General features: G+C 39.4%; 1 protein-coding gene across 1 annotated transcript; it reads left to right on the forward strand.

The window, feature by feature from the left end:
* Positions 1-11065: 11065 nt before the first annotated feature.
* On the forward strand, positions 11066-12914 carry LOC147847445 (uncharacterized; the record flags this gene model as incomplete). Its single annotated transcript, XM_087339187.1, has 2 exons — positions 11066-11906; positions 12383-12914. Coding segments are annotated over exons 1-2 (797 nt in total), but the record flags the coding sequence as incomplete, so codon positions are not given.
* Positions 12915-12921: the final 7 nt, after the last annotated feature.

Below are 12921 nucleotides of genomic sequence, written 5' to 3' on the forward strand. Positions count from 1 at the left end.
AAAGACCCCGAGCAAGTAAATTTTATTAAGATGAGGATCCAAGGCATCTGGAATTGTCCCGACCAGGACCAAGAGGTTGGGGCAAAGCATATAAATGAAACTGAGATGTTTCAGCTGACCTCTAGAGAGCCGATAGAACCTATAGACGAAGGAGGGGACCTTGTCGACCTTGAAGATGCACCAAGGTATGATCAATTACAAGATTCAGTTGAGGAGACAGAACATGTAGATGCAACACAATTGTTAGTTGATCTTGGAGAGCAGCCTATTCCAGACCTCCTAATGGAGTGATTGTATAATACTTTGTATTTGTAACTAAAAACTTGTAACCCTAAACTTCTTTTGTCATATAAGATTTTTTTGTTTGAGTACCATTTCTTTACACTATTCGATTGGTGTCTTGAACTTTAAGTGTCTATTATATGTTTGCAAAGGTTGACTCGTAAAGTATGTGGTTAAGTATAATTTTCATTGATAGAAGATGATGAACTATCCCTAGTATGACAAATGTTGGTTCTAATTGTTTCTTGATTAATATAATTGAATTTAGCTTTATTGTATGATCTATGTTGTCTTTAATCTTGGTTATTGAGTTTCTAATAAACACAATAATATTAAGTCAACGTTGTTTCTCACTTGATAATACATTCACGTTGTTCATGTATGATTGGGATATAATGTTCATAGTAGTTTTTGGGCATGTGTGGTATATCGTGAGATATTCATTTCTGAATTTTTTTCAAATTATACCCAAAAATCATATTTACAAATACGATATAACAATCTCTATAAGATTTAGAGACAAATATAGCAACAAAATTGAATTACTAAATTTGTTGTCTTGGATTCGAATTTAACATTGTGTACAATAAAGCATATTACAATTATATCCCCGTAATCTTATCTAAGATTTGGATGAATTTGTATATGAATTGAGAAAATATTGGTTCAATTTGAAATCTTGATAGTATTAATTGTATTTTTGAGTGATATTTTTAAAAACCGTGTGTGCAATCGTGATAGATTCTTGAAAGTTTGTTCAAAAATGGTAATTCTTAACATCTCATGTATTTATCAATAAAGGAATGTGACATATTACCTGTTTCAAATGACCCAGTGTTTCAATTGCTTTAAAGAATCTTGAACTTCTTAAGGGATCCAATGATCACAAGTCAATGTATGATGACATGATCAAGCGTGTGGATTTGGATGGTGATGGCCAAGTAAATTTCCCAGAGTTTCAAAAGATGACGGATCTTAGACCGATCGATTTTAGTCCAAGGAGTGAAAGTAGGTGACGCAATTGATTTTGACGGATCAACTGAAGATCACGATTCTTAGACCCATTTATTTTCATCTTAAGCAATCAAAAGTAGGTGATTTGTGCATGGCTTGATAAATTGTAAGGGAAGTGGGTCATGTAGGATAGGGGTTGCCACAAGGTATTGATGCATATTTGTGCATAATAGCTCATTCATTCCCCAGAGGAAAGTCAATTAATTACATACATGCATACCCATGTTAAAATACATTTGTACAAACAAGTAATTAGATTATTCCTTGCCATAGGCCTCTAGGTTAATCCAAGTAACTAGATTGTGATATTTTGGATCAACTTTGCTTAGTTCCATGATGAGGCAAATAGATTTTTTGATGAAATTTACTCATGTGTTCTATTCTATTATGGGGCAAAATGTTTGTGTATGTATGACATCTCTTTTAACATACATACCAATCATAAATTATTCAAATCCATTGTTGGCTCATAAAATGTATTGGTAAAGTCATAATTCGTGATTGGTTGTCTCAACGATGAATATGCATGCCTCATGTTGATTAACTAATTATAAGCCCAAACATCTTCATGCCCTTGATGATAAGTTCTTTGCAATATTGAGTCAATCTAGTTCATGCATTTATTTTTTTGGGCCTGTAGACATCAATCTAAGTTCCACCTATAGATAGATTTCTCAAACTACTCACTTCATGACTAATGCACGAGAAATAGAAATGGCTCATTATAACTACTGTAATTGTATAGAGTGCATGGAACTTTCCTTGCACAACATTCATGCAAGATAAAACTTGGTTGAATGGAACTAATCCGGGGGGAAGTTCATGCAATAGAAGGTATGTTGACGGAACCAACATGCATGAAAGATTATTAAAACTTGATTGAATGGAACCAATTTCATGGGGAACTTTTTGCAATAGAAAAAGGCGCATGTCAGTGAAAGGTGCCTAAAAATTTGGAAGTGCAAACTAGAAAGCTCTATATGTTTCTATATATTTAGAAGGGTATCTAACCTCGTGAAGCCCTAACCTAACACAATTGATCTACATGATTTGCACCAAATTGGACGTGCAAGCAAAGTGTAAAAGCTATGATCTTGCAATCCATGTTTTGTAGCTTCCTTGTTACGAATCCGAGGTTAATCATCCTATTCCAATGAATTCTCATGTCAAGAGCTGTGTTGCAATCTAACGTTGTGGCATCAATAATAATTGCTCGCTTCTAGAAATGTTTGGACTCCAGTTACTCTCTCTCTCTCTCTCTCTCGTGATGTTCTATTCATTGCAGATACACATACAATTAATGGCAATTAATCGACAATATGGACTGAATAACAACCCCCAACACACACAGTATGACTAGGCTACCGAAAAAAAATTTCATTTTAGCCTCTTGTTTGCTAAAAAATAAGCTTTCATAGGCTCTTGTTCAACTAGTGACTCTAGGAATATAGCACTCCAGTGTAAGCTTTCGAAGCGTAAAGAGTTCCCTGATTCTGAATTCCTCCCTCTCCATTTTATGTGATGCAATACTTCCTTCCAATGCTATAGAAGCTTTGAGCTAAACGGACATCCTTTGATGTGCCCGTCAAGCTTTCCAAACACTACATCCCAATGGTTAGTATCCCATGAGCCAAATGACTCGGTTTTCCAATGATCTGTTAGGATTTTGGTCCCTCCGGATGGGATATGAGTACTCGGCAAGGAAGACCCGGTGAGAACCAGATGATGAGTACCCGGCAAGGAAGACCTGGTGAGAACCGGATGATGCAAGCCTGGTGAGAACCTCTCACTAGATGAAGGGACATATAGGTAAATATGTTTCTGAGAGCCCATTGGGGCTATATTTGTAAATAGTCCTAATGTCATATTAATATAAATATGACCTAGGGCAAACACATATGGTGTGTTGTCATTATTTGTTGTATAGAGTTATTGAGTGTAACTATTGTACAGAGTGAGAGAGAGATACAGAGCGAGTCTCTGTTGTAACCGCCGCCAGGCAAAGATTGTGAGCAAGAGGTTGTTGCCTCTGTGTTCACCTGTTGTATTCCTCTCGACATAGTGATAGTTGGAGTTTGTGGACTCCCGTGGTTTTTCCCATTTAGGGTTTTCCACGTAAACATATTGTGTACCGTCTCTCATATTGTCTGTGTGTACGTGTAGTCACCTCGATTCCCATTCTCGGTGTTCGATTCGAAACGACACGGTCTAAGACTCGGTTGTGGCTGAGTAATATTCCACATATTTTGTGTCAATTTGGTATCAAAGCGAAACGACACAGAAAATAGAAGATTCGTTGGGAGGCATGTTCAAGCTCACCGGCTCCAACTGCTCAGTGTGGAAGTCGAAGATGAGGGACATGCTCGTGGTTAAAGATCTTTGGTTGCCGGTTCAGTTCAGGGGACGTTGGAAATCCACCAAGGTATAAGGCTCGAATCGTGGTGAAGGGCTTCCAACAGAAGAAAGGAGTGGACTTCGAATGACTTTTATCCGGACGGTACTGAGCATAGCGGCAAGCATGGATCTCAAGGTAGAGCAGTTAGACGTGAAGACAGCATTCCTTCACGGTGACCTTCAAGAGGAGATCTACATGCAGCAACCGGAAGGATTTGTGAAGAAAGGGAAGGAGCACCTGGTTTGTCAATTGAAGAAAAGCCTATACGGACTAAAGCAGGTTCCCCGGCAATGGTACCAGAAGTTCGACTCCTTCATGACGGATCAAGGATACCACAAGACGCAGGCCGATCGCGTGTTTGTGAAGAAGTATGAAGGTGGAGACTTCTTGATACTCCTCCTATACGTGGACGACATGTTGATCGTCGGACGAGACCAAGTCAGGATACGGATGTTGAAGAAGGCCCTTAACCGGACCTTCTCAATGAAAGACTTGGGTCCGGCAAGATAGATACTAGGGATGCACATCATCCGGAACTGGTCGAAGAAGCAATTGTGGTTGTCACAGGAAAAGTATGTGACAAAGGTGCTTCAACGGTTTAACATGTTAGAAGCAAAACCGGCCGGATCGACACTCCCGGAAAACTGCAGATTATCCGGTAAGCAAAGCCTGAAGACGAAGGCAGAGAAGGTAGATATGATGAAGATACCATATGCCTCTGCCGTCGGGAGCTTAATGTACACAATGGTGTGTACCCGACCGGATACGATACGTAGTAGGAATGGTGAGCCCGTTCATGAGCAATCCCGGCAGAGAGCACTGGAACGCAGTGACGTGGATACTCCGGTACTTGAAAGGCACCTCAAGTATGTGCCTCTGATTCGACTCCGGTAAACCTCAACTTGATGGTTTCACAGATTCGGATATGTCGGCTGATGCGGACACCAGTCGGTCAACTTCCGGATATGTCATGACCTATGCAAGGGGAGCTGTTTCGTGCTAGTTGAGGCTGCAAAAGACGATTGCGTTGTCAACCACGTAGGCGGAGTACATGGCAGTCGTGGAAGCCGGCAAGGAAATATTATGGATGAAGGACTTCATCGGAGAGCAAGGGATCCGGCAAGAGGAATACCGGCTCTATTGCGCTAGTCAAAGTGCCATCCACCTTGCAAAGAACATGGCATACCATTCCAGAACGAAGCACATCTAGCGCATGTACCACTGGATCCGGGAGCGAGTAGAAGATCGAGAGTTTGTGTTGACGAAGATCCACATGGAAGAGAACGGGTCGGATATGCTAACCAAGGTACTGACACCCAACAAGTTGGACATGCCGGAAGCGGATCGGGCTGACGAGGCATCCCATGCCGAAGTGAAGGGGGAGTTTGTTAGGATTTCGGTCCTTCCGGATGGGATATGAGTACCCAGCAAGGAAGACTCGGTGAGAACCGGATGATGAGTACCTAGCAAGGAAGACCCGGTGAGAACCGGATGATGAGTACCCGACAAGGAAGACCTGGTGAGAACCGGATGATGAGAACCCGGCAAGGAAGACCCAGTGACAACCGGATGATGCAGGCCCGGTGAGAAACTCTCACCGGATGAAGGGACATATAGGTAAATATGTTTTTGAGAGCCCATTGGGGCTATATATGTAAATAGTCCTAATGTCATATTAGTATAAATATGACCTAGGGCAAACACATATGGTGTGTTGTCATTATTTGTTGTATAGAGTTATTGAGTGTAACTGTTGTACAGAGTGAAAGAGAGAGAGAGAGATACAGAGCGAGTCTCTGTTGTAACCGTCGCCAGGCAAAGATTGTGAGCAAGAGGTTGTTGCCTCTGTGTTCACATGTTGTATTCTTCTCGACATAGTGATAGTTGGAGTTTGTGGACTCCCGTGGTTTTTCCCATTTAGGTTTTTCCACGTAAACATACTGTGTACCCTCTCTCATATTGTTTGTGTGTACGTGTATTCACCTCCATTCCCATTCTGGGTGTTCGATTCAAAACAACACGATCTGAGACTCGGTTGTGGCTGAGTAATATTCCGCATATTTCGCGTCATGATCAAACATATCAAATAGCATTCTTGCCCAAGGCAATGTTTGTCAAAAAAAATTGGCAATAAAGTAGCTTTTCTGGCCAACATATGCAAATGCAATTTAAGAATATTTAGCCCTCCACTCAATCGTGGAGTGCATATCTTCTCTAGGGATAGGAGTCATATACCTCTATGCGAGTACTTAGAGCACCAAACGTTGCTTATAATTTCTGAGTTAATCTTTTGTATCATGTGTTTCGGCCAATCAATCATAATTAAGTAATATTGCATGTAAGCCATGAATATAGATTGCACTATATGCAATCTGACATGGAGTGGCCATGTTGCAATCTTCTAATAGCTTAACTTTTGTCTCACTTTTTGCAGAACCCATTCAACCTTTCTTTTCCCTGTTGCATTCCATCCCAATGGATAGCCAAGATGTCTAACCATTTCATTTGGGCTAACAACTTGACCTGGCCACAAAAGCTGATGCCAACTATATGGTGTCAAGGGTAGACATTTGGACCTGTTGAAGTTAACATGCAATCTAGCAACTAATCCATACAATTTGAGGGCATCCATAATCACCCTCATATCATTTGGATTGTTTTGTGACAGGAATGATGTATCATATGCATATGCCTGAGCCACGAAATCATGTTCGCCTTTCATTTGCAAACCGCAAAGTTGACCAATTAATATTAGATGATCCATGTACAATATAGTAGATGAGTTGCCATTGCATACAACAATGCACTTATAGGACAATCTTGTAGTACTGATTTGGCTAAGCTCCATGAATTTGTCAATTCACCCTCAATAATGCATGAAGATGTGCTAGACCTATAAAGCCAATAGATTACTTGAGACATTTTCGGACCAAATCCTAGTTTGACCATTGTGGCTACCACAAAATCCCATTGGATGGTGTCAAAGGCCTTTTCAATGTCAATTTGCATGAGCAATACATCTTGTTTGGTGAATTTGGCATCCTCCATTCCAATATAGGCATTAGAAATATTATCTATAATTTGCCTTCAGGAATGAACCCGTACTAGTTTATGTGGATGTCTCCCAACAAAGTGCCCTTAATACGATTAGCAATTACCTTTGCAATAATTTTATAGATCACTGGCATGAGAGTGATTGGTCGCCAATGCAAAAAAGATTCACACAATGTTTTCTTGGGTATTAATTTGATCAAACCTTCTTTCCATGAGATCGGCATATCCCATTGTTGCCAAGCATTATTTGCCATAGATAGGATTAAATCCTTAAGGACATCCCAAAATTTTGCAATGAACCCTAACGTAATACCATCCCAACCAAGCGCTTTGCCTTTCCTGAGGCCCTTCTGAGCCTCCAAAAGCTCCTCCATTGTGAATGTTGCATCCAAAGCAATAGCTTTATGAACAAAAATAGTGGCTTGAACTAGTGACAAGAATGTATCTCTGGCCTGTTTAACTACATCTGTAACAACTACATTGTTCTCAAAGATGTGAGAGAAGTGAGTTACACATTCTTTGGCTAGTTCAAGTCGGTTTGTAGTCCACAAACCCTCATTAGTTTTGATGAATTTAATGGATTCCTTTTGGCGTATTAAATGCAACCTTTTGAAGAAGGATTTAGAAGAGCATCCTGTGTCTTTCAATGGAACTGTCTTGACCTAACTTGTGTCAGGAATAGTACTGAGACAGAGAAGAAATTAGTACTAAGAGGAATAGAGGGTGTCGAACACTCAAGAGAAGGAGAGAGAGAGGGAGGGAGGGAGAGAGAGATCGAGGGAGAGAAAATGATGATGACAACGATATATTATGTGAGAAGAATATACAAGGAAGGCTAGGGGGCTTAAGACTGGCGTTGAACCGATTTGGTTCGAAATAATGCCTTGTGCCTCCTTTTATAGTGTTCTTAGGAGTAGTCCTGAAGCTTTTAGAATGTTCCAGAGAAATCTGGAATATATTGTCATTAATTTTCTATAGTAAAACTTAAATAAAAATAATATTCTACGTATTACAATAGATAGTGTAATGGTCAAGAGCTCGACCCATGTAATATAAGGTCATGGGTTTGAGTCTTGCCATATCATGACAACTTGCCATTTTTCCAATTTATTTTTGTCATGTAGCATCAATGTGTGTTTGGCCATACATAATGCATCGTCTTTATGTAAAGTCAAAGATCTTCTATGTGCTAACTCCGTTAGGGCTTGACAAGTAAATTTGGCTTGTTGAGTGTAATATGTCTGTCTTGAGACATACCACTTCCCATACTCTTGTATTATTGTTTGTAATCTATGTACAAAATGTACCCACGCTATATCAACATCTATGTTGACTTCTACATAAAGAGGAGATATTATGTCATAGACCATCATCTTGAAGACTTCATGCTTGAGGTTGTTGTTGTTAATGACCATAAGTCTCTTTCTTTGGAGATGCACTTCATAGTAATGATTCCCAAAATGAAGGTCTAGCCAGACAGGAGCATGATCTGACAACTGCAAAGCATGATCTATATGCATTGTACATGATCTATGTTGACTTCTACATAAAGAGGAGGTATTATGTCATAGACCATCATCTTGAAGACTTCATGCTTGAGGTTGTTGTTGTTAATGACCATAAGTCTCTTTCTTTGGAGATGCACTTCATAGTAATGATTCCCAAAATGAAGGTCTAGCCAGACAGGAGCATGATCTGACAACTGCAAAGCATGATCTATATGCATTGTACAAGTGAAATTTTAATACCGACTAGCATGCAACAAATACCATCTATCAAGCCTTGCATAGTATGCAGAGTAGGTGGTGTGATTAAAGGTAAAACCAAGAACATGTGGGTGTGTCATTTGCCATAAATCAACCCAATCCAATGAGTTTTGCATATTATACCATTGACCTTGTTCACTAGTGTTATCACCTGCATTTGGAGAGTTGTTGAAATCTCCACATATAAATGCATTTTGTGACCATGGATAAGCACACATGTCTTGCCAAAGTAAAGCTCTGTGCCTTGAGGCATTCGGGGCATTCCAACAAAATCATACGTCTCACCATTTATCATGCATTGTACAACCATCCACCTCCCACTTTGATCATTATAGGCAACCATAGGATTTAGCTCATGTTTTATGATCATAAGCACTCCAGATGTTGTACCTTGACCTGCATAGAAGATGTCAAAACCTCCAAATGAACCAACTTGACCATTGAATTCAACTTGTTTATGTTCTTGAACACAAATTACATCTGCTTGAGAAGAGGTAATATAGTTCTAAAATAGTTTCCATTTACTAGGGTTACAAAGACCCCGTATATTGAAGGAGACACATTTTACTTGTTTATGCATGATTAATATGGTTGAAGATATCAAACAAAGCAAAATACTAATCTGATTGCATATTAGTATCACCACCATGCTTATTTGCATAAATACTAATATCTGAATTTGATCCATCTTTGTAAATGTCCACATATGAACCTCTGCTCACCCTTTCCAAGCTTTTGAGATTGAAGAGAGCATTGAAGCATTAACCTGTAAAAATGAACCTTGATTCTCAAGTGCGTGAGTGTAGTTCCTGAATCCTCACCACCACAGGTGTTTTGCTTCTAATGGATTTCTTAGATATTTGCCATCCTTCAGTGTTCTCTTTGTCCACATCAAAGGCCTGTCTCAAATCGTGCATGTTTGATTGCACATTACCAATTGTCTGCGGGACTTCACTTTTCCCTTTGTCTTGTACTCTCAATTTCTGGATGGGTTGCATCATAGATTGGTTTGTTGCCTTTGAAGAAGAAACCTGACTATTTTCTTTTAGTGATGCAGGTTTCAACATTGCGGTTTCAAGTGGTTGAATAGTCAATGTTGGGCATTTTGATTGCATATGACCAAACTTGTTACATGTGTAACATGCACTTGCAAATTTGGCCCATTCCAACTTAAAAGGTCTTGCACCAATAGTTGGATCATCCGAGTTGAGGGTGATAACTTCCAAGATCGGAACATCTATGTCCCAAAGAATGCAAAATCTATTAGAAGTACTTGTAGTTTTTGGGGAGCATACTACTCTCCCCATTCCCCCTGCAATTGTAGGTAATCAATTCAGATGTGGTAAATGACCAATGTCACTTATTGCACTTCAATGACATGACATGTCGTTATAGTCTTGGGCCACATCATCGTGTTAACTGGAATCAAGTCACTGAGTTGGTACTTTCCTTAGTACCTGTGCCACCTCTTGATGGAGATCGCAGGATTCAGGATTGGATGTTACAAAAAGGGAAAATTGTTATTCCAATGCATAACATTACAACACATTCAATGTATATGTTCTTGCAACCTGTCCCATGGTTTCACGAACATGCAAATGCATTATGGAACCTACACACAACGCAGTCCTGGTGGAAAAACAGGCTTACAAGCTTATGGAGCTTTGTCTTCCACTTAAGCAATGGGTATTCCTATGGAGATGCCTATTGGGTATGCTCCCGACTGGATCGAATCTTCAAAAGAGATTGATTGCCTCATCGCATTGTGCAAGATGTGGTGGACGATTGGAAATGGCCCCACACTTATTATAGGCTTGCTCATTCACTACAACATTTGTACAAAGACTAAGTGCATCTCTTTATCACAGATTTCCTGGCCGAAGGTTTGGCAAACAGTTTTGGATATTTGGACAAATTCCGTGCGCCCTATCCAACAATGCCTATTTTCTTCAATGGACATGATTTTGGGCACTCTGGACCATTTGGACAACCCGCAATAATAAGGTCTTTGATGGAAACCAACTGCATGAAGTTCGCTTTTCTAAGCAATCCCTCAGGCAATCTCTATTTGATTGTCTGCAACTTAGAAACATCACACTGCAAATTTACAATCTTTACTTTGAGTGCTTTTAAGCTCTTTAGTGTCTAATGGACACTTGTATATTTTTCTTTATTCTTTGTGGGTTTCACCTCACTTTGAGTTTTCCCACTAGTGATAAAAGTGTTACAAAAAAAAAAAACAGGCTACCCAAAACGCAAAAAGCAACAAAAGCAAAAAGCAAAAAAGCAAAAATTAAAATGCAGAACAGGGGGTCGCTCTTTTTGCTTCTTTCGGCGAGTAAGATCAATCATCACATGGCGATGGCGAGAAAACTTGATTGCCTGCACGAAACGACTTTTTCCAGGAGAACATTGATTTCTTCACAAGCCTCCCAAAAAGTAATAGCGCTCCTCCCTTTCTGCTCGTGACCGCAGAGCCCTGTTTTTCATCCCCTCCCAATGGTATCCGCCTTTCTTTCCTTCTTCTATGTTGAAATCTGTGTGCTAAATCCTTAACACACTCTTTCTTCCGTACACATTGTATGGAAGTGATCGTTGACAGTATAGGTGGATGTGAAGCTGCATATTTTGCATCACAGATGTTCATGCTCAAGTGCATTTGCATTTCTTAATGTCCTATTTCTTCACATGCATAAACACACACACACACACACACACTGTATGAGTAGTATTTTTCTAGTATTTGTTGATGTGAGTTGGATATGAAGTTGTGCATAGGATCACGGAAGTTGATGTAGAAGTAGCTGTTTACCTAATTTTGTTCATATCCATACATATATATAAATGGTCTTTAATCATATATATGGGTGTGAAGATGCATGCTGCATCATGTTATCATATTATTGTATGACAGTAAAATAGCCATCTCCTGTGACATCAGGCTGCCTATTATCATGTATAGGATTTGTGTCTTTGACTGTACATATGGCCATTATGGCACAATGTTGATGTGAAGATATATTTTATGGCATCATGTTATGTTATGTCTCATGTGAGATTACTACAATCCTTTCTCCTTAGAATGTAATATCATGTGTGGTGATTTGTCTGAGCAATCACTGAAAATAGAATGATGACTACAGTGCTCAGGGGAAGTTCTATACTCACATCACCAGCTGTATCCACTAAGTGGGAAGATGCTGAAAAATGGTTATATGGCCACCACAATTATAACTCCGAGGGTCCTAATGCCAAAAAGCCTCAAGTTTCTATTAAAAGCCAAATACGATCATCTTATACTCCAAACAATAATTGCAAATCGGTTTGCTTAACATTATATCCCTATTCAAGCCCTTGTGGTTCAACATTGGTTCATAAGGAATCAAACACTGTGGGTAATAATCATGGATTGCTCACTCATTGAAAAGGATCAAAGCTATTGGTAGTTATTAGTAGTACATGTATGTTTGTTAGTGATACAATGGATATGGATATGTCAGCATAAGAACTACATGCTTGTACTAGTTAGCATACGATGTCTATGGATGGTTCGTCATAATAAGTAGATGTATTTGTTACCTTAAGAAGTATATTTATGTATTACCATAAGAAATACATGCATGTGTTACCATAAGAAGTATATGTATGAGTTGGTCATAAGAAGTATATGTATGATAAAAGTATATGTATGAGTTAGTCCTAGAAGTATATGCTGTGCCTAGTCATAAGAAGCATGTGGATATTTTAGTCAGAAGAAGTATATGGATGCATTAGTGACTAGACTTAAGAAGAAGTATTATGTATGTGTAACTGTATTGCAATGTCAAATGAGAAAAAAGTTTCTCTTTGATCATTTTGTATGTTTTTGCAGTTGATTCAGACGTAGGTGTCGTGGAGCAAAAGAAACTTTTTGTTGATGGGCTAGCAGAAGGACGGTCAGTTTTGACAAAAGATGCATATACTGAGGTCTCACCTTCAACATCAAAAAGAGACATGGGTACTCAAATGACCCCATTCTCAAGTTCTTGTTCTTCTCCTGTTAGAAATAGCTCACCCCCACGACATAATACACCGGTCAAGAAGAGGCGGAATAGTGATGTGATGAAAAAGGATAATATTAGTAGCAATGACAATTCAGTTCTTGATAGTAACGATTACATCAATCATGTGGAGATTTTGGAGGGGTGCCGCATGTCTAATTTGGCTCTTATGGACCTCCCTTGTGGAAGCAACGTGTCCTTCCAATCCTGTGATGAGCAAGTATGTGCACATAGTCCAATGAATGTAGTGACCGAGGAGAATTGTCATGCAGTGGAAGGTAAAAACATTTCGGGGTCCTTTACCCTTTTGGAGACCCATACGGCGGCATGGGAGGAAGCCGAACGAGCGAAATGTATTGCTAAGTGGGTT

The sequence above is a fragment of the Azolla caroliniana genome, unplaced genomic scaffold (genome assembly GCF_043228905.1).
Source record: "Azolla caroliniana isolate FFs.n. ecotype wild unplaced genomic scaffold, voAzoCaro1.0.p SCAF_1015, whole genome shotgun sequence".
NCBI classification, from domain to species: domain Eukaryota; kingdom Viridiplantae; phylum Streptophyta; class Polypodiopsida; order Salviniales; family Salviniaceae; genus Azolla; species Azolla caroliniana.